General features: G+C 46.3%; 1 protein-coding gene across 1 annotated transcript; it reads left to right on the forward strand.

Annotated features, from left to right (window-relative positions):
• Positions 1-14,500: 14,500 nt before the first annotated feature.
• On the forward strand, positions 14,501-22,864 carry LOC116937146 (uncharacterized). Its single transcript, XM_076066074.1, has 3 exons — positions 14,501-15,475; positions 17,502-17,689; positions 21,186-22,864. Exons 1-3 carry the CDS (start codon positions 14,962-14,964, stop codon positions 21,396-21,398), a joined length of 915 nt encoding a protein of 304 aa, XP_075922189.1. The 5' UTR covers positions 14,501-14,961; the 3' UTR covers positions 21,399-22,864.
• The last annotated feature ends 2,297 nt before the right edge of the window (positions 22,865-25,161 follow it).

Genomic DNA, 25,161 nt, shown 5'->3' on the forward strand with positions numbered 1-25,161 from the left:
TATATCCCTACACTCACATCCATAATACATACTCCCTGTACCACTACACTCACACCCATAATACATACTCCCTGTACCCCTACACTCACACCCATAATACATACTCCATATACCCTAAACTCACACCCATAATACATACTCAATATACCCTACACTCACAACAATAATACATACTCCCTGTAACCTACACTCACACCCACAATACATTCTCCCTATACCCTACACTTACACCCATAATACATACTCCCTATACCCTACACTCACATCCATAATACATACTCCCAATACCCCTACACTCACGTCCATAATACATACTCCCTATACCCCTACACTCACATCCATAATATATACTCCCTGTACCCCTACACTCGCATCCATAATACATACTCCCTGTATCCTACACTCACACTAATAATACATACTCCCTATACCCTACACTTACACCCATAATACATACTCCCTATGCCCCTACACTCACACCCATAATACATACTCCCTATGCCCCTACACTCACACCCATAATACATACTCCCTACACCCTACACTCGCATCCATAATAATACTCCCTAAACCCTACACTCACATCAATAATACATACTCCCTGTACCCTACACTCACACCAATAATACATTCTCCCTATACCCTACACTCACATCCATAATACATACTCCCTGTACCCTACACTCACCCATAATACATACTCCCTATACCCTACACTCACATCCATAATACATACTCCCAATACCCCTACACTCACATCCATAATACATACTCCCAATACCCCTACACTCACATCCATAATACATTCTCCCTATACCCCTACACTCACATCCATAATACATACTCCCTGTAACCCTACACTCACATCCATAATACATACTCCCTATACCCTACACTCACACCCATAATACATACTCCCTATACCCTACACTCACACCCATAATACATACTCTCTATACCCCTACACTCACACCCATAATACATACTCCCTATACCCTACACTCACACCCATAATAATACTCCCTATACCCCTACACTCACACCCATAATACATACTCCCTATACCCCTACACTCACACCCATAATACATACTCCCTACACCCTACAATCACATCCATAATACATACTCCCTATACCCTACACTCACACCCATAATACATACTCCCTATACCCCTACACTCATACCCATAATACATACTCCCTGCACCCTACACTCACACCCATAATACATACTCCCTATACCCTACACTCACACCCATAATACATACTCCCTTTACCCCTACACTCACACCCATAATACATACTCCCTATACCCTACACTCACACCCATAGTACATACTCCCTATACCCCTACACTCACACCTATAATGCATACTCCCTATACCCCTACACTCACACCCATAATACATATTCCCTGCACCCTACACTCACACCCATAATACATACTCCCTATACCCCTACACTCACACCCATAATACATACTCCCTGTACCCTACACTCACATCAATATTACATACTCCCTGTACTCTACACTCACACCCATAATACATTCTCCCTATACCCTACACTCACATCCATAATACATACTCCCTGTACCATACACTCGCACCCGTAATACATACTCCCTAACCCTACACTCACACCCATAATACATACTCCCTAGACCCTACACTCAAATCCATAATACATACTCCCTATACCCCTACACTCACACCCATAATACATACTCCCTACACCCCTACACTCCCACCCATAATACATACTCCCTAAACCCTACACTCACACCCATAATACATACACCCTACACTCACACCCATAATACATACTCCCTATACCCTACACTCACACCCATAACACATACTCCCTATACCCCTACACTCACATCAATAATACATACTCCCTATACCCTACACTCACACCAATAATACATTCTCCCTATACCCTACACTCACATCCATAATACATACTCCCTGTACCCTACACTCACCCATAATACATACTCCCTATACCCTACACTCACATCCATAATACATACTCCCAAAACCCCTACACTCACATCCATAATACATTCTCTCTATACCCCTACACTCACATCCATAATACATACTCCCTGTACCCCTACACTCACATCCATAATACATACTCCCTATACCCTACACTCACACCCATAATACATACTCCCTATACCCTACACTCACACCCATAATACATACTCTCTATACCCCTACACTCACACCCATAATACATACTCCCTATACCCTACACTCACACCCATAATAATACTCCCTATACCCCTACACTCACACCCATAATACATACTCCCTATACCCCTACACTCATACCCATAATACATACTCCCTGAACCCTACACTCACACCCATAATACATACTCCCTATACCCTACACTCACACCCATAATACATACTCCCTTTACCCCTACACTCACACCCATAATACATACTCCCTATACCCTACACTCACACCCATAACACATACTCCCTATACCCCTACACTCACATCAATAATACATACTCCCTATACCCTACACTCACACCAATAATACATTCTCCCTATACCCTACACTCACATCCATAATACATACTCCCTGTACCCTACACTCACCCATAATACATACTCCCTATACCCTACACTCACATCCATAATACATACTCCCAAAACCCCTACACTCACATCCATAATACATTCTCCCTATACCCCTACACTCACATCCATAATACATACTCCCTGTACCCCTACACTCACATCCATAATACATACTCCCTATACCCTACACTCACACCCATAATACATACTCCCTATACCCTACACTCACACCCATAATACATACTCTCTATACCCCTACACTCACACCCATAATACATACTCCCTATACCCTACACTCACACCCATAATAATACTCCCTATACCCCTACACTCACACCCATAATACATACTCCCTATACCCCTACACTCATACCCATAATACATACTCCCTGAACCCTACACTCACACCCATAATACATACTCCCTATACCCTACACTCACACCCATAATACATACTCCCTTTACCCCTACACTCACACCCATAATACATACTCCCTATACCCTACACTCACACCCATAGTACATACTCCCTATACCCCTACACTCACACCTATAATGCATACTCCCTATACCCCTACACTCACACCCATAATACATATTCCCTGCACCCTACACTCACACCCTTAATACATACTCCCTATACCCCTACACTCACATCCATAATACATACTCCCTGTACCCCTACACTCACACCCATCATAATACTCCATATAGCCTAAACTCACATCCATAATACATACTCCCTGTACCCTACACTCACATCAATAATACATACTCCCTGTACTCTACACTCACACCCATAATACATTCTCCCTATACCCTACACTCACATCCATAATACATACTCCCTGTACCATACACTCGCACCCGTAATACATACTCCCTACACCCTACACTCACACCCATAATAATACTCCCTAGACCCTACACTCAAATCCATAATACATACTCCCTATACCCCTACATTCACACACATAATACATACTCCCTACACCCCTACACTCCCACCCATAATACATACTCCCTAAACCCTACACTCACACCCATAATACATACACCCTACACTCACACCCATAATACATACTCCCTATACCCTACACTCACACCCATAATACATACTCCCTATACCCTACACTCACACCCATAATACATACTCCCTATACCCTACACTCACACCCATAATACATACTCCCTATACCCTACACTCACACCCATAATACATACTCCCTATACCCTACACTCACACCCATAATACATACTCCCTATACCCTACACTCACACCCATAATACATACTCCCTACACCCTACACTCACACCCATAATACATACTCCCTATACCCTACACTCACACCCATAATACATACTCCCTACACCCTACACTCACACCCATATTACATACTCCCTATTCCCTACACTCACACCCATAATACAACACTCCCTTCCCCTACACTCACACCCCTAATACATACTCCCTATACCCTACACTCACACCCATGATACATACTCCCTATACCCTACACTCACACCCATAATACATACTCCTACACCCTACACTCACACCCATATTACATACTCCCTTTACCCCTACACTCACACCCATAATACAAACTCCCTATACCCTACACTCACACCCATAATACATACTCCCTATACCCTACATTCACACCCATAATACATACTCCCTACACCCTACACTCACACCCATATTACATACTCCCTTTACCCCTACACTCACACCCATAATACAAACTCCCTATACCCTACACTCACACCCATAATACATACTCCCTATACCCTACACTCACACCCATAATACATACTCTCTATACCCCTACACTCACACCCATAATACATACTCCCTATACCCTACACTCACACCCATAATACATACTCCCTATACCCCTACACTCACACCCATAATACATACTCCCTATACCCCTACACTCAGACCCATAATACATACTCCCTACACCCTACAATCACATCCATAATACATACTCCCTATACCCTACACTCACATCAATAATACATACTCCCTGTACTCTACAATCACACCCATAATACATTCTCCCTATACCCTACACTCACATCCATAATACATACTCCCTGTACCATACACTCGCGCCCGTAATACATACTCCCTACACCCTACACTCACATCCATAATACATACTCCCTACACCCTACATTCAAATCCATAATACATAATCCCTATACCCCTATACTCACACCCATAATACATACTCCCTACACCCCTACACTGCCACCCATAATACATACTCCCTAAACCCTACACTCACACCCATAATACATACACGCTACACTCACACCCATAATACATACTCCCTATACCCTACACTCACACCCATAACACATACTCCCTATACCCCTACACTCACACCCATAATACATACTCCCTATACCCTACACTCACATCCATAATACATACTCCCAATACCCCTACACTCACATCCATAATACATTCTCCCTATACCCCTACACTCACATCCATAATACATACTCCCTGTACCCCTACACTCACATCCATAATACATACTCCCTATACCCTACACTCACACCCATAATACATACTCCCTATACCCTACACTCACACCCATAATACACACTCCCTATACCACTACACTCACACCCATAATACATACTCAAACTCACACCCATAATACATACTACCTATACCCTACACTCACACCCATAATACAACACTTCCTATACCACTACACTCACACCCATAATACATACTCCCTATACCCCTACACTCACACCCATAATACACACTACCTATACCACTACACTCACACCCATAATACATACTCCCTATACCCCTAAACTCACACCCATAATACATACTACCTATACCCTAAACTCAAACCCATAATACACACTCCCTGTACCCTACACTCACACCCATCATACATACTCCTTATACCCTACACTGACATCCATAATACATACTCCCTATATCCCTACACTAACATCCATAATACATACTCCCTGTACCCCTACACTCACACCCAATACATACTCCCTGTACCCCTACACTCACACCCATAATACATACTCCATATACCCTAAACTCACACCCATAATACACACTCGCTATACCACTACACTCACACCCATAATACATACTCCCTATACCCCTAAACTCACACCCATAATACATACTACCTATACCCTACACTCACACCCATAATATAACACTCCCTATACCCGTACACACACACACCATAAGACATACTCTCTATACCCTACACTCAAACCCATAATACATACTCCCTGTACCCTACACTCACACCCATCATACATACTCCTTATACCCTACACTGACATCCATAACACATACTCCCTATATCCCTACACTCACATCCATAATACATACTCCCCTGTACCACTACACTCACACCCATAATACATACTCCCTGTACCCCTACACTCACACCCATAATACATACTCCATATACCCTAAACTCACACCCATAATACATACTCCCTATACCCTACACTCACATCCATAATACATACTCCCAATACCCCTACACTCACGTCCATAATACATACTCCCTATACCCCTACACTCACATCCATAATATATACTCCCTGTACCCCTACACTCGCATCCATAATACATACTACCTGTATCCTACACTCACACTAATAATACATACTCCCTATACCCTACACTCACACCCATAATACATACTCCCTATGCCCCTACACTCACACCCATAATACATACTCCCTATGCCCCTACACTCACACCCATAATACATACTCCCTACACCCTACACTCACATCCATAATAATACTCCCTAAACCCTACACTCACATCAATAATACATACTCCCTGTACCCTACACTCACACCAATAATACATTCTCCCTATACCCTACACTCACATCCATAATACATACTCCCTGTACCCTACACTCACCCATAATACATACTCCCTATACCCTACACTCACATCCATAATACATACTCCCAATACCCCTACACTCACATCCATAATACATACTCCCAATACCCCTACACTCACATCCATAATACATTCTCCCTATACCCCTACACTCACATCCATAATACATACTCCCTGTACCCCTACACTCACATCCATAATACATACTCCCTATACCCTACACTCACACCCATAATACATACTCCCTATACCCTACACTCACACCCATAATACATACTCTCTATACCCCTACACTCACACCCATAATACATACTCCCTATACCCTACACTCACACCCATAATAATACTCCCTATACCCCTACACTCACACCCATAATACATACTCCCTATACCCCTACACTCACACCCATAATACATACTCCCTACACCCTACAATCACATCCATAATACATACTCCCTATACCCTACACTCACACCCATAATACATACTCCCTATACCCCTACACTCATACCCATAATACATACTCCCTGCACCCTACACTCACACCCATAATACATACTCCCTATACCCTACACTCACACCCATAATACATACTCCCTTTACCCCTACACTCACACCCATAATACATACTCCCTATACCCTACACTCACACCCATAGTACATACTCCCTATACCCCTACACTCACACCTATAATGCATACTCCCTATACCCCTACACTCACACCCATAATACATATTCCCTGCACCCTACACTCACACCCATAATACATACTCCCTATACCCCTACACTCACACCCATAATACATACTCCCTGTACCCTACACTCACATCAATAATACATACTCCCTGTACTCTACACTCACACCCATAATACATTCTCCCTATACCCTACACTCACATCCATAATACATACTCCCTGTACCATACACTCGCACCCGTAATACATACTCCCTAACCCTACACTCACACCCATAATACATGCTCCCTAGACCCTACACTCAAATCCATAATACATACTCCCTATACCCCTACACTCACACCCATAATACATACTCCCTACACCCCTACACTCCCACCCATAATACATACTCCCTAAACCCTACACTCACACCCATAATACATACACCCTACACTCACACCCATAATACATACTCCCTATACCCTACACTCACACCCATAACACATACTCCCTATACCCCTACACTCACATCAATAATACATACTCCCTATACCCTACACTCACACCAATAATACATTCTCCCTATACCCTACACTCACATCCATAATACATACTCCCTGTACCCTACACTCACCCATAATACATACTCCCTATACCCTACACTCACATCCATAATACATACTCCCAATACCCTACACTCACATCCATAATACATTCTCCCTATACCCCTACACTCACATCCATAATACATACTCCCTGTACCCCTACACTCACATCCATAATACATACTCCCTATACCCTACACTCACACCCATAATACATACTCCCTATACCCTACACTCACACCCATAATACATACTCTCTATACCCCTACACTCACACCCAGAATACATACTCCCTATACCCTACACTCACACCCATAATAATACTCCCTATACCCCTACACTCACACCCATAATACATACTCCCTATACCCCTACACTCATACCCATAATACATACTCCCTGCACCCTACACTCACACCCATAATACATACTCCCTATACCCTACACTCACACCCATAATACATACTCCCTTTACCCCTACACTCACACCCATAATACATACTCCCTATACCCTACACTCACACCCATAGTACATACTCCCTATACCCCTACACTCACACCTATAATGCATACTCCCTATACCCCTACACTCACACCCATAATACATATTCCCTGCACCCTACACTCACACCCATAATACATACTCCCTATACCCCTACACTCACATCCATAATACATACTCCCTGTACCCCTACACTCACACCCATCATAATACTCCATATAGCCTAAACTCACATCCATAATACATACTCCCTGTACCCTACACTCACATCAATAATACATACTCCCTGTACTCTACACTCACACCCATAATACATTCTCCCTATACCCTACACTCACATCCATAATACATACTCCTTGTACCATACACTCGCACCCGTAATACATACTCCCTACACCCTACACTCACACCCATAATACATACTCCCTAGACCCTACACACAAATCCATAATACATACTCCCATATACCCCTACACTCACACCCATAATACACTACTCCCTACACCCCTACACTCCCACCCATAATACATACTCCCTAAACCCTACACTCACACCCATAATACATACACCCTACACTCACACCCATAATACATACTCCCTATACCCTACACTCACACCCATAATACATACTCCCTATACCCTACACTCACACCCAAATACATACTCCCAATACCCTACACTCACACCCATAATACATACTCCCTATACCCTACACTCACACCCATAATACATACTCCCTATACCCTACACTCACACCCATAATACATACTCCCTATACCCTACACTCACACCCATAATACATACTCCCTACACCCTACACTCACACCCATAATACATACTCCTACCCTACACTCACACCCATAATACATACTCCCTACACCCTACACTCACACCCATATTACATACTCCCTATTCCCTACACTCACACCCATAATACAACACTCCCTTACCCCTAACACTCACACCCCTAATACATACTCCCTATACCCTACACTCACACCCTGATACATACTCCCTATACCCTACACTCACACCCATAATACATACTCCCTACACCCTACACTCACACCCATATTACATACTCCCTTTACCCCTACACTCACACCCATAATACAAACTCCCTATACCCTACACTCACACCCATAATACATACTCCCTATACCCTACACTCACACCCATAATACATACTCCCTACACCCAACACTCACACCCATATTACATACTCCCTTTACCCCTACACTCACACCCATAATACAAACTCCCTATACCCTACACTCACACCCATAATACATACTCCCTATACCCTACACTCACACCCATAATACATACTCCCTATACCTCTACACTCACACCCATAATAATACTCCCTATACCCTACACTCACACCCAAAATACATACTCCCTATACCCTACACTCACACCCATAATACATACTCCCTATACCCTACACTCACACCCATAATACATACTCTCCTATACCCCTACACTCACACCCATAATACATACTCCCTATACCCTACACTCACACCCATAATACATACTCCCTATACCCCTACACTCACACCCATAATACATACTCCCTATACCCCTACACTCACACCCATAATACATACTCCCTACACCCTACAATCACATCCATAATACATACTCCCTATACCCTACACTCACACCCATAATACATACTCTCTATACCCCTACACTCACACCCATAATACATACTCCCTGCACCCTACACTCACACCCATAATACATACTCCCTATACCCTACACTCACACCCATAGTACATACTCCCTATACCCCTACACTCACACCTTTAATGCATACTCCTTATACCCCTACACTCACACCCATAATACATATTCCCTGCACCCTACACTCACACCCATAATACATACTCCCTATACCCCTACACTCACATCCATAATACATACTCCCTGTACCCCCTACACTCACACCCATCATAATACTCCATATAACCTAAACTCACACCCATAATACATACTCCCTATACCCTACACTCACATCAATAATACATACTCCCTGTACTCTACACTCACACCCATAATACATTCTCCCTATACCCTACACTCACATCCATAATACATACTCCCTGTACCCATACACTCGCACCCGTAATACATACTCCCTACACCCTACACTCACACCCATAATACATACTCCCTACACCCTACACTCAAATCCATAATACATACTCCCTATACCCCTACACTCACACCCATAATACATACTCCCTACACCCCTACACCTCCCACCCATAATACATACTCCCTAAAACCCTACACTCACACCCATAATACATACACCCTACACGCTACACTCACACCCATAATACATACTCCCTATACCCTACACTCACACCCATAACACATACTCCCTATACCCCTACACTCACACCCATAATACATACTCCCTAAACCCTACACTCACACCCATAATACATACTCCCTATACCCTACACTCACACCCATAATACATACTCCCTATACCCTACACTCACACCCATAATACATACTCCCTATACCCTACACTCACACCCATAATACATACTCCCTATACCCTACACTCACACCCATATTACATACTCCCTATTCCCTACACTCATACCCATAATACAACACTCCCTTTACCCCTACACTCACACCCCTAATGCATACTCCCTATACCCTACACTCACACCCATGATACTTACTCCCTATACCCTATACTCACACCCATAATACATACTCCCTACACCCTACACTCACACCCATATTACATACTCCCTTTACCCCTACACTCACACCCATAATACAAACTCCCTATACCCTACACTCACACCCATAATACATACTCCCTATACCCTACACTCACACCCATAATACATACTCCCTACACCCTACACTCACACCCATATTACATACTCCCTTTACCCCTACACTCACACCCATAATACAATCTCCCTATACCCTACACTCACACCCATAATACATACTCCCTATACCCTACACTCACACCCATAATACATACTCCCTATACCTCTACACTCACACCCATAATACATACTCCCTATACCCTACACTCACACCCATAATACATACTCCCTATACCCTACACTCACACCCATAATACATACTCCCTATACCTCTGCACTCACACCCATAATACATACTCCTTATACCCTACTCACACCCATAATACATACTCCCTTTACCCCTACACTCACACCCCTAATACATACTCCCTATACCCTACACTCACATCCATAATACATACTCCCTATACCCCTACACTCACACCCATAATACATACTCCATATACCCTACACTCACACCCATAATACATACTCCGTATACCCTACACTCACATCCATAATGCATACTCCCTATAACCTACACTCACACTCATAATACATACTCCCTATACCCCTACACTCACACCCATAATACATACTCCCTATACCCTACACTCACACCCATAATACATACTCCCTATACCCTTACACTCACATCCATAATACATACTCCCTGTACGCCTCTCTCCCTCCCCCATCTCCATACCCCCACAGTCACCCGACCACGACTTTCTCATCCCCATGTGCGTCGTGCCAGTAGCTGCGACAAACACTTGCCACGAGGAGCTTGAAGCATCGCGAGTATGTCGCCGGCGTGCGACGGGAGACGTTCTCAGCGACATCCAAATCCACCGTGACGCCACTTCCAGCCAGCTCAACGCCGCAAGCAGCAAGCAACGCAGCCTCCACGTGAACCCAGAGAGGGGCATGTGATGAACGCTCATTTGGGGGCTGTCGCGATGTCACTTCCCGCGATGCGATGCGGCGCGATAGTGAATGTTCACCCGGTACGACGATTATCGCGATATCGATTTTCCACAACTTGGGTAGATTCATTTGACATCGCTTATCGCGCGACTGCAGTGCCGATCGGGGTGACGTGAAGCGTTCTTCGAAACTCTGCACTTCGCTCAGCGTTCTTCTCAGAATTCGCCTGACAATTTAAGCTCTACAAACCATCAGTTGCACGTGAGATAAATAATAAAAAGGGCACGAAAATTACGGCGTTATAGTGATGTATTATTACTTATTCAACTTGTTTACCGACGAAAGCCTGAGTCTCATCACTTTTCATGAGAGGGCTACAGTTTTGGCAGTGCGAGGGTCAATGATTATGTTTATTCCAATGGAGACATTTTCGGTGTCATTTATTATATTTTGTAAATTTGTACCACGTCACCGCCACACAATGGCTTACTCCTGCAAATAACCGAACGGGATCTTTGACATCGACTGTGAGGCAGATGGCGCGCATAGTATTTTTTATGGTTAATACGCACACCGCAGAAATAACCAGGGCCGCCGCTGGATTCTAACCGTGACCCTCTTCAACAAATAGGCTAACGCGCTACCGCTAGGCCACGTCAATAACCACAATGTCTTCAATCATTCCGGAAAATGTTTTGCAAAGCACCAGGTTTGTAAAACACTATCCGCTTATTTAGAACTTTACTTTTTTACACGATTTCTATTAACTGTTGTTGTTTGTCGTTGTATCCTCAAATCTTGCAACTCAATTTTAACCCACTTCCCAATGTGCTATCGACTGCAAACTTGGTATACTTATGTCATACTGATGACAATACTATATTCTATAAATGAAAACAAAATTAAATATATTTTTTTACTTTTTTTCATATATGTTATGTTTCGGCTTGGGTCTAATTGTCCACGCTCAACTGACGTTGGCTGTAATTGACCAGGGCCCCTTTACGTTATGGCAAGCTTCGGGACCACTTCCTGGAGTCGTGGAGTTCTGCCATTACTAGTACGGTACATTTTCATAATAAAGGTTTTTGGGTTAGATCGCGTTTATTTATAAATGTGTCGTAACCCTCCACCACCCGACACGGCCAATCAGCAAAAAAAGTGTCACGTTGACAAAAGACAAATAATTCACTACTTCAGCCCACCGGTGTGTTGAAGAGTTAATCCACATTTACAGTTTGAGTACGACGTTTCGCTGGCGAATTGCCCGATGATGCTGGAAGTATTTACCAGCGAAACGTCGTACTCAAACTGTAAATGTGGATTAACTCTTCAACACACCGGTGGGCTGAAGTAGTGAATTATTTGTCTTTTGTCAACGTGACACTTTTTTTGCTGATTGGCCGTGTCGGGTGGTGGAGGGTTACGACACATTTATAAATAAACGCGATCTAACCCAAAAACCTTTATTATGAATAATATTGGTCGCGAAAGCCTACGTGTTAAACTGACGGTACATTTTATTAAAGCGTGTTTAAAAAAAAATTTAATATTACTTTTTGTGCTTTTGTTAACTTGTACATATTTTGTCACGAACAAAAACTCTACAAAATATATATGACCCATTATAATTACGATATACCGATATTTAGCAAAAACGAACGATACGATCATCGTGGACCTTATGATATATACGATATATCGTAGTACTGGATCGCCATGTTATTGCAAACCGAATGAACTCTGCACGAGATGCGACGCAGATTATTTCTATGGCTTGACTTCAAAAAATAAAGACGCAATACAAACGTGAATAACGCTGCCCTGACAAGGAATACGTACACAATAGGCGACGTTTCAGGTAATTTCCCATCCCAATAGCAGATATATTTTAGATTTCTTGTGTTATTTGCGATCATGCTCCGCTGCCATACGCAGTATCAGACACTTTTTATTCGATAAGAGGCCGCGTTATGTCTCACGGTGCCATGGAATTACCCTGTTTATATCACCACGGGTCAAGTTGACGTGCCTTATTCTACAAACTACAGATGGGCGGGTTTGCCCTTACTCGGAGCCACACATCTCACATCTGGTTGAGAAATAAAATAAATAAAAACGTTTGCCTCTTTCTCTCCACAGAGTGCTTTACATTTTTTTGTGTGTGTTTGTGAACTTGTGTTCAGGAAGTGAATGTTGAAGCCACGGAGCGGTTGCGTTTTGTGCCGTGTGGACTCTCACGGGGGCTTAGTGTGCGTGAGTTGTTGAGGAGCGGGGGGGGGACGGTGGGGTGGGTTGTTTTGAGTGATGTCGGAGTTTCTGCAATCCTGATGTCGATGATTTACGATGCTCGTTGGACCGCGGGGCCGCGGTTTTGGAGAATCCGCCCACACATCGAGTTCCCTCCGAATAATCCACCAGCAGCAACAGAAACAGCCCCACCACCACCACCTCCTCCTCCTCCACCCTCGCCCGCCCCGGCCCACGCCCTTCTTTAGGAGCCACTCTCCGTTATAACCCGGCCCGGATCTCTCCTTCCATGCTCGCGTGATAGTTCTGAGGCTGCTTAGGCGGGCACAGTGAGTGAGCAAAGTCGACCGCGCCTCGTCTCCACGGCAAGATACTTTCCCGAAGACAAGAGTCCTTTCGAATGATCTTCAGCTGATGATCACGGCACTCTATCCGGCGCGCTATCCTGGCGCGGACGCACATACGCGCGTGATGATGAGACGCGAATGTTTGGGGTCCCTCATCTGACGCACAGCGAAGGCATCTCTACCCCCCCCCCCCCCGTCGCCTCCACCCTTCACCCCAGCCCCGAGTTTCCTCGCACAGAGAGGGAAGAAGCGCAACAATGGAGCACACCATGTTCGGGTACATGAGCCAAGAACACGGCGGGATCCCGCTGCCCGGTCTCCATCGCTTCTCGTTCCCGGACCTCTCCGCCTCCTGCGCCGTCTCCACGCCGGGATTCCCGTGCGCTGACGCCGCTTTCATGGGCAGCGGCGGCCGCTCGTACGTGCACCGCCACCACCACCACCAGCAGCAGCAGCAGCAACAACAACAGCACCACCACCATCAACAGCAGCAGCAGCAGCAGCAACAACCAGAGTGGCAGCAGCAGAGTCCAAGGTCCGCGGCCGTGTCGGCCGTGATGCGGCGAGGCGGCCCTGGCGAGCCCGGCGGAGTGAGGCCCGCGTCTCCATCGTCGCGGTCCCCCACGGGAGCCGCCACGGCTGGGGACAGCAGCCCCCAGCACCTGTCTTCGTGCAGCTACGAGGCGGCCGCAGAGCTGCAGGCGGCCGCGACCCAAGAGGACAAGTTGACGAAGGCGGCGCGGAGGAAGAGTGGATCGACCGGAGGCGAAGGTGAGCGCGCGCGCGCGCACCGCACGTGCGTTCGTGCGCCACGTGTCCATGAAGTTGTGTAAAGGTCACTCCACTGCTGGATGAGAGCCTCCCCTCCGCACACGCCGCCAGCGTGTCCCTGGAGTCATATAGATGTGCAGCCCTTTGTCACTCCACTGCTGGATGAGGGCATCCACGCCACTTATCATTGGAGTCGGTTAAGATTGATGTCGGACGCGACTGGTAAGCGAAATAGCATTGTTGTTGTTTGAGCGAGTTGTGAAGTGACGCGTACTTCGTTCACCATCGCCGTGGTGCAACTCGCGCGCGTTGTACAAGGTCACTCGGTATCCTTGGTTCTTTCGGTAAAGTCACCACGTAGAAGGGAAACAATAAAATAAAAAAATATATATAAAACAATAAAATTCTCACGACGTTTCGACTGCAACACAAGCACTCATCATCAGGTGTGCCGCCGTGGCATATGTCGGTTACTTGTGTTGCAGTCGAAACGTCGTGAGAATTTTATTGTTTTAAATTTCTATTATTTAATTGTTTCCCTTCTACGTGGTGACATTACCGAAAGAACCAAGAATATGAATCCCTGCAGTCACGAAAGCTTTAAGTCAAAATTCAATTATTTCAAGTAAGCGTCAATGTGGGAGTGTGTGGGCTAACAATTGTATTGTTTTATATTTTATTATTTTATTGTTTCCCTTCAACGTGGTGACTTTACCGAAAGAACCAAGAATATGAATCCCTGCAGTCACGAAAGCTTTAAATCAAAATTCAATTATTTCAAGTAAGCGTCAATGTGGGAGTGTGTGGGCTAACAATTTTATTGTTTTATATTTTTATATTTTATTGTTTCCCTTCTACGTGGTGACTTTACCGAAAGAACCAAGAATATGAATCCCTGCAGTCACGAAAGCTTTAAATCGAGATCACTCGGCGTTCGCCGCGGTCGCCAGCTGTTAGACGGCAACTCCGACCACACGGGCGCACGCTTGGAACGCGCTTGCCCTTTCGAGCATGTGGCCGCACAGCGCTACAAGTGAAAGACGCAAGTGCTACGGAATAAGTAATGTGTAGGTCTACGCGCGTTCATAAATCTAAGCGAACAGAGAAGCAATAACAAACAAACAAAAAACCTCACCATACTTCACCTTTCCAGCGCACGTGTTCGCGGTGTGCTGTTTTTTTTGTTCATTCCTTTTGACGCAGTAGTTTTCCACGGCTGTAAATCCTGAAGGTAAAAGTCCGTCGTAACGTAACCGGCGGCGACGCCGGCAGCGACCACAAATCGTCACCCTCATTAGAACCACGGTCACTCGGGTATGACAAAGCGAGAGATGCATCCGTGGCATTTGTCGAATGCGTCAAACGTCTCCTCCGTGCCCTCGCACGCTTCCTAAAGCGCATAAATGAAGCAGCCTCGGTCGTGTAATCCGCCTTGCGATCAATTTCTACCGGCCCTAACCCTTCAAGAATAATAATAAGGGTCACATCAAACCAAATGAGTACATTCTGCAGGCTATCACGAAGGCTGCTGGCTGTCTCCCTGCAGGGTGGAGTCCACGACCGTTTCACGGCAGGGGCGCGATGCTGCGTTGTGGCTTTACACACTTCAATAATTAGACTTTTTTTATTTCGCCGACACACCGCAGCCTCCGTCTTTTTCGAACAACGTCACGGCCGGGTCTTTAACGTCATCTGCTAAGCAGACGGCGCGATGTGTCTTTTTGTTTAATCTTCTGATTCGGTTCGTAGCAAATTATTGTGAACGTCCCCGGACAAGATAAGCAGGTGTACATCTGATGAGGTGGGTAGCCGGGGGGTGGATGTGGAGGTGACGAGGTGTGTGTGCAAACATCAGCACTGGGGAGACAAAGGCGGCCGGACGTGGTGTTCACCACACACCACCTCGTGTACCGCGGCGGCCTCAACCGGCGCTCGCCAAACAGCACTTGCCCCCGACAGTGTGTTAAAGGCTATACGGGGGTGGGGGATCCTTTGTCTTTGTCGTTCGTGTCGGGGGCGCGCGCAGGGCACAGCCCGGAGGAGCCTCGGGCGCGTCGCGGAGGAGCGGCGAGCGCCGCTCGGCCCCGCAAGGAGCGCACGGCCTTCACCAAGGAGCAGCTGCGGGAACTGGAGGCGGAGTTCGCGCACCACAACTACCTCACGCGGCTGCGCCGATACGAGATCGCCGTGAACCTGCAGCTCACCGAGAGACAGGTGCCCTGTCCCCATGTTCACCCGACCACCCGCGCCGCGCGCTAAATGATCGGGACTTTTCGTTGATACTGGAGGCGGGTTTTTTTTTGTTGGGGGGGGAGGGGGGGGGGTTTGATCGCGTAAATATAAATGTGTCGTTAAACCCGCCACCACCCGACACAGACAATTAGTAAGGTTTGTCACGTTAACAGAACACTAGTACAGCACACCGGTGTGTTGGAGAGTAAATCCACATTTACTTTTCGTTTGTAGAACTCCCAATCCGCGGTAATGTGTGGGGTACAAATGGAGCCGTCCCGAGGGGGTCATGGGGAATCGGGGCGACCGCCCCCAGCCCCGTGCTTGGGAGGGGGGGGGCGCTTCGACGTCACGCTGTGTGATGTAATACTTCCGGTTTAGTAAAAAAAATCGTCGGGGGGGGGGGCCCGCACCGCGTGGGATTTGCCCCAGCCCCTCCCCCCATGGATGGCTCTGTGGACAAATGTCACTGATCCTAATATCCGTGATGTTATTCCACTTGTTTATATAAATAACGGATATTAGGGACAAAAGGGGCTTGGATAGTAGTGGTTTTAAAGGATCCTACAGCTCTCGCGATTAAAGGAGTCATGCTGATAGTATCAAAGATTGGGGGAATTCTGCGAATTAGTATGATGTGTGGTACCACTTAGGGTTAGTTATCAGCTGGGTCCATCCAGGTAGGTGACAGGACAACCCTGGGTATTCAGCACGGTAATCGGGATCGGGATTCACCCGCCTTTGCGTCACATTCTACTTTGGTCCACTGGTGATGGGCAGCATATATTGGTTTAACACAAGACGCAACGCAATGTAGAACTTTCAGGATGGATCATGCCTATGAATAAAACCGGTCAACCCTTGGCTGTAATATTTGGAAATTCAAACATTTTATAGTTCAAATGTTTGTACTTTAACTTTTCCCTATCTGTTCAATGTTACGTTGTACTAAGGATATACTCAACACAAAACTTGTGTCAAATATCAGCTTTCTATCTCTTTTAGACCATCATCACAATTGATCTAAATCACTCAATCATGATCGTATAAAATGGGCACACACCCCAAGAACACACAAATGCCGATCAGCGTGTGACAGTAAAACAGAGCGGTTGATGCAGGGCTGTGCCGCGTAATTATTGTTACATTCAGTGGGACAAAGCAGGATTTCATCATCAGCAGAATAAGGCAGTTGGGGACACAAGGATGGCAGGACGTGAAACGGCAGCAGCGCCCTCGATAGTGGCATAGATTTCAAATGCGCAGGCAGTGCAATTGCACCGGTGGCCCACGGGCAGAAGAGGCCCATGCGCTGGGGGCAAATTCGCTACCACTAGGCCCATGCACTCGGCTACGAAGAGAGGAGAGATTGTACAGAGGGCCCCCATTTTATTTCCTGTACCAGGGCCCATGCCGTCCATACTAGGCCCCTAGATTGAAAACTCATTTGTTGAGAACAGCTTTTTGTATTTATGTAGTTGTTATTCCCCCGCACCTCTGATGAGCGCGATTGACTACGTACGGTACAAAAAAGTTCAACATACATGCCCCTCAATAAATAAAAAGATTCCTGTCAAGTCAATGCTTATGGCACACAAGTTACCTCTGCGTTCCCCCTTCCGCGTACAATGAAAATAGCTTGCCCGCATTTCCCCACGCTTTAATCACTGGTTTATGATAGCGGCGTTAGCGTTTGGCATTGGCGAAAAAAAACATGGGGCCACTTGTCCAATATCACCTGCTCTTCAAAAACTATGAACTATTTTTTATCTTTCCAGGTAAAGCCCACTAAACTATGTAGCTCTTTTTTCAGAAGCAACCTGGCCATAAGTGATAGCTCAACGAAGTGGCTTATCACGTGGAAATGTGTAGGAGTCAAAGACTCTATAAACGTATGTTTCTAAATGTGGAGGGAAACAACCGGAGGACCCGGAGAAAATATCACGTGATCACGGGGAAGAACATGCAAAAAAACTCCAAATATTTAGGCGTCAATGGTCAGGAACCCACGGCCTCCTGCACACCAGGCGAGGTAGTAAACATTTCACCACCGCGGCGCCCTGAGTCCTGTGCCTGGACCCCCTGCAGCCCATGAGCACCGCCTGTAAGCTCGAGAGCTACAAGGCTGGGTCCGCACACGCAATCGAAACATTCACATTCATTTCAGTTCCCCTCTTCTTTTTTTCCAAGTCTCATCATTTGTTCCACTGCAAGGCATGGCACGTCTCTGAAACGAACCCAAAAAAAATCTGTAAATATCAAGATGTAGTAATTATGTGTGCCGACTTCATCTCCTGAGAATAAGATGGAAAGAACGTAACATTGATCAGATAGGGAAAAGTCAAAGCGACAGATTTACGTGATTGAAATTTAAATTACGTAACCCTTTCAAATGGCATGTCGCTCTGCCTCCTGCTCCTTAATCTGTGTAAATGTTTTGCCCTCTCTAATTACACGACTGAACAAAACGTATTTATATGAGCCTGAAATTTAAATGTGAAAACGTTCCATTGTTTGTATCGTGCTCAAGGTGACCCATAATTCCTGCCATATTTTTGTTTATGAATCAAAAGCAATCTTATCCAGCAACTGATACTGCCGCGTTCCAATAGTTTTTTTTTTCTCTCCATCGATCACTAACAACACGTGGCATTGGTGGTTTTTATGCTTGCAAAAATTTTCACGCTGATTTTTGGTCATTCTCATAAGCAAGGACCTATTGATGATGCGGCAGGAATGGCATTCAGATTACCCGTTGAAAGGTAACAGAAATACCAATATGTTCTCAACCAAATTTAAAAAAAAAATTCCACTGTGAACTAAAAGAGTTACATGGTTTCTGGAGCACCCTGCCTTCTCTTTCTTCTCAGACATAAGTCCCGTTAGTGTCTCCATGAGCTTCTACTCTGCGTCTCTTCTCGATTCACATCCGCTGTCTCCATACCTCGTTTCACCGCATCCTCCCATCCCTCGCTCGGTCCTCCCCCCCGCTCTTCCCGCCCTGCACGGCCCTTCTCATTGCGTCTGCTCCATCTCTTCTCAACACGTGCCCGAACCATCTGAATCTCGCCTCCCTGGCCTGTCCACGAACATTAGTTACCCAAACGTAGGCTCCAGCTTCTTTGGCGATATGTTAACTGCCTCACCTGGTATGCAGGAGGTCGTGGGTTCGATCCCGACCCAGGCGCCTGCTGTATATTTGGAGTTTGTGTGTTTTCCCCGTGGCCGTGTGGAAATTTCTCCGGCCAGGTCGCTTCTGAAAAAGTGCTATATAGCTCAGTGGTCCTCAACTGGAAAAATAAAAATAGTTGAAAGTTTAGTTTTAATGATTCCATCTCATTTCCCAGGGTGCAGGACACACTGTATGACAGTTTAAAAACATTTGTTAAATAAATAAAGAAACTACCGCGGGGGGGGGGGGGTGGGGGAGGAGACGGCAGTGATCAACGTGGAAATGAACTGCCCCCCTTCCGTGCAGGTGAAGGTGTGGTTCCAAAACCGGCGCATGAAGTGGAAGCGCGTCAAGGGCAGCCAGCTGGGTACGGGGGCGCAGGAGGGCGAGCTGCCCGCCGACGTCCACAAGGATCCGCTGCTGCCCTCCGAGCTGCCCACAGGCCTCCGGGCGGGCGGCACTCACGGCCACTCCGCCGGGGACGCCAGCGGCTACGACAGCGAAGACGGCTCGGTCTGAGCTCAGTCCCCGGGCGTCGTCGTTGCCGGTCGCGGCCGCCAAATTCTGGGAGGGAAAGCGCAAAGTGTGCGAAGGGTGCGGACGGCTCACTTAGCACGCGAGCGTGCTCGCGCGTGCGTGTCGGTGGGCTCACGCACATCTGTGGGCATTCCAAGGGGACATGTGGACGGAAGTGGTCCCTGCTTCGGACTAAAGGACCCCCTGCTGCTGCCCTCCGGGCTGCCCTCCGGCCTCCCGGGGGGCGCGGCTCACGGCCATCCCGCACATACGATTAGCACGGTTGGCTACGTATGGTGCGAAAGAAGTTCAACATACATGCATAAAATAGGGCTCCTACCGTAAAAAAACAGCACTGCCACACATTCTGAACGAACTCGATTGCCCGCAACTTACGTATCTGAAAGGAAGCTCTACTTTTGCAAATGGAAACAATCTAATATTCTTTTGTAAATGTATATTTTTGATATGTTTTTGCTATAATCGCTCGGCCATATGGAACAATGCCTCGTGTCGTAAAACAGTGTGCCTTCCGTCGGTAATGTTTGTACCTGGATATAGTTGGAATTCATTGATGAAAGTTGTTTTGTGCTGAAAACTCGTTTTTAGAATGAGCTACTGCTAAAACGTGCACAGATGTATGGCCAGTGCCTTGACGTTAGAGGTGCCGAGTTAGAAATACGGTTGGAAGAATGTGTACGCTTGCATGCACTTATACCAACGTATTCCCAGCGTGTTTTACCAGCCCCTAATGTGTATTTCATCGTGCCTTGATAACAGCGGTAAACATTTACACGTTTACGACTGGCAATCGGCACGTTCAATTACACTGGGTTAATGTAGCATTCGCCATCGTTATCATCGGGCTTGGTCAATCCGCTGCTGGATGAAAGCCTCTTCCGCTATCTCTCACGATCTGCGATGTAATAATCCACCGAGCACATGAGCGGAGTTCGTCGCTCCATCTCCTCGGCTGGCGGCCTCTTGCGACGCTCTCAACGGTTTTAATGGATTATTTAGTTTTTCTTTTAGTGCTCCGGAGGACGATGTTTACAGGGTGACTTTTTTTCTCTCAAGATAGACATTGACGACGATGCTCTAATTCCTCTCCATCCTGCGCGCACATGTGTGCGTGCGTGCGTGTGTGTGTTCACACAGTTAATTCACACGGTCAGTAATGAGCACAATGAGCACCGACCGTACCAAGGTGTCGATGCTCATTTATGCGCGCGGTGCCGGTTCACGTGTACTGAGTCGCGATGACTTTTTTCCACAATGTCCACGCTGCCACCCAGCAAAAGGAAAAAAAAAGAGTTGACTGGCATTTTCGCAAGTTCCTGGGGAGCTGGCGTCGAGACTCTATAACCGTGCTACGGCCCAACGCCGCGCGTCCCAACCAAAATAAACAGAGCCGTTGTATAATTGCTTCATTATTCATGCACGAGAATAAAGGCATCGTAAGAAAATTATTACGCCGGTGTACAAAGCTTCCGTTGAATTTCTTCTGCACGTTACACTCCCCCCCCTCCCCCCCTGCCAGACCGGCCGATGAGAAAGGAGAGAAGCCGTGGGCGGTTTTGTGTGCCTTTCTCTAAACTCAGGGGGTTCTCAAACTTCAGTCCTGGTGAGCCATATTTACAACCGTCGTGCACACGTAACACGCCATGTGAAAAGGAAGCCCGATTTTTGCACCTCCGATAAGCACGGTCCCACACCTCCGACGAGCACGGTCGGCTACGTACGGTGCGAAAAGAAGTTCAACATACATGCGTACATACGTGAACGACTAAACATTTGTATTTGTATGAAGCGGACCTGTGAACGGGAAGAGACGTGTGGTGGGTTGCTCGCGAGGCCTGGATAAAAAAAAATATATAACAAAATAAAAACGCTGCCGTAACTTATTACAAGACACGTATTATTGCGCGTGAAATATGAGGTAATTTTGCAAAAAGAGCGGTCCGCAACAGCAGCAAATATACTCACGCGAGCGGAGTGCCAAAAAAACCGGCACAGCTCGCCCACTGCCCACTCTGGAAAATGCTTCGCGATTGGAGGAATACTTCAACCGTAAAAAGTTATTGCAGCCATTCGCATCAATTGCTAGCCGAGTGTCGTTCATCGGCCCCGCCGAATGCTGGCACAGCGCGCCGCATCGCTCGTTTTGCCAAGCTGCAGCAGCAGCAGCAGCGGCGGTGGCAGCTTGGTATGTCCTGGCACGGCGGGGAACCAGTAAGCTGGAATTGGTCAGGTCACCCGGGGGGGCGGGGCCGAGGTGAGGGGGGTAGCCGGGTGGCGGTTAGGAGGATGGGCGCGCGCCCATTCATCTCGCCGGCCAGACAGGTGGTGCGGTGTGATGTGACGGTGTGACCAGGGCTCTCTCTCTCTCTCGGGGGAGTTCGGAGGCAGGCGGTGGTGGTGGCCTTGGATCGTAGCGGCCGTTCCTCCGGTTACACCGTGGAAGATTGAAGCCAGAGGAGAGGCAGGGCCAACAGAGACCTTACTGTGCAGTGTTACACGCTCACGCTCCGGTCCCGCGTCAGGAACCTTCCAAGTCACAAGGCTGCAACTCGCTGTTTTGTTGAAAGGTGCATCGTTAAATGTAAGGATTCCATGGCAAGCTTCATTGCAAGGGGTAGAGTGCCATGACCTATCCCCTTAGCGCAGTAAGCAGGAATGCAGCCACTGTGGGTGCCGTGGGTGTTCAAAGGCTCGCAACATCTTTAGATGTTGATAAGAGGCACACACACACACACTTGGACAAAAATCGCGGTATCTTTCAGTCTGCATTTTTCTCCCTTTAACTGAGATGACATAAATGTCGATTATCCTGATGACAGAACCTTTATAAACACAGCGGAACACACAAACCGGATTCTCAATTCTGAGTCGGAAGCCAGTAGTGGCATGGTTGTAATTTAATTATAGGAGAGTTATGCTCCTGTTATCTGTGACGAAGCTAGGGGCGAAATTCGCGGATCCTACATGTAATCTAACCAATAACAATAACTGTTCTCAACTAAACTAATTTATTTAAAATACTAAAGCCCACTGAGAAATGAGTTATTTTGCAGACGCGACCTGGCCACAAATTATAGCTCAACAAAGTGGTTTATCGTGTTGAAATTGACAGCAGCCAAATAATCTAAACGCGTGACGTCGATCCTACATGCGGGTGTGAAAAGCCAGAGGATCCCGGAGTAAAAATCCACACGACCACGGGAAGAGAGAACAACTTTGAAGGTGTGGCCCTGCCATATCGTTGGGCTTATCCTCACGTTAGAGGCATCAGAGGTGCACTGCGTGATTTAGTAAAGCCACGGAGATTAGCTGTTGTGTCTCACCCACCGTCACGGAGGCCGCCTATGCATTGCGCGTACACGGGCCTTGCATTCAGTAACACTGCATGGATCTGTAATGACACTGTTATACTTTAAAAAAATTGTATCAATAACACTGCCTAAACGGAAGATATACGATAGGTGACGTTTTGGGCAATTGCCTTTCCTCGTAGCACATAAAATGACTCGTCAGAATAATTGCAGAGCCAAAATTTTTTTTTGGGAGGGTTTTATTTTCTGTACAAAATTCAACGCCATTAAAATATCCCCAATAGTGCGTCAATGTCTGCGTGTTTCACGAACACAACAAAATAATTTCTTAATTAAGTACACTGCCTGGTTGAGTTCATTAATCATGGATGAGTTGCATTCGCGTGCAAGATTCTCGTGTATTGCTTCAAGGATTGAAACACATTATTTGTAGG

This window comes from Petromyzon marinus, chromosome 10 (genome assembly GCF_048934315.1).
Source record: "Petromyzon marinus isolate PM22_M1 ecotype Great Lakes invasive population chromosome 10, UKy_Petmar_22M1.pri1.0, whole genome shotgun sequence".
NCBI classification, from domain to species: domain Eukaryota; kingdom Metazoa; phylum Chordata; class Hyperoartia; order Petromyzontiformes; family Petromyzontidae; genus Petromyzon; species Petromyzon marinus.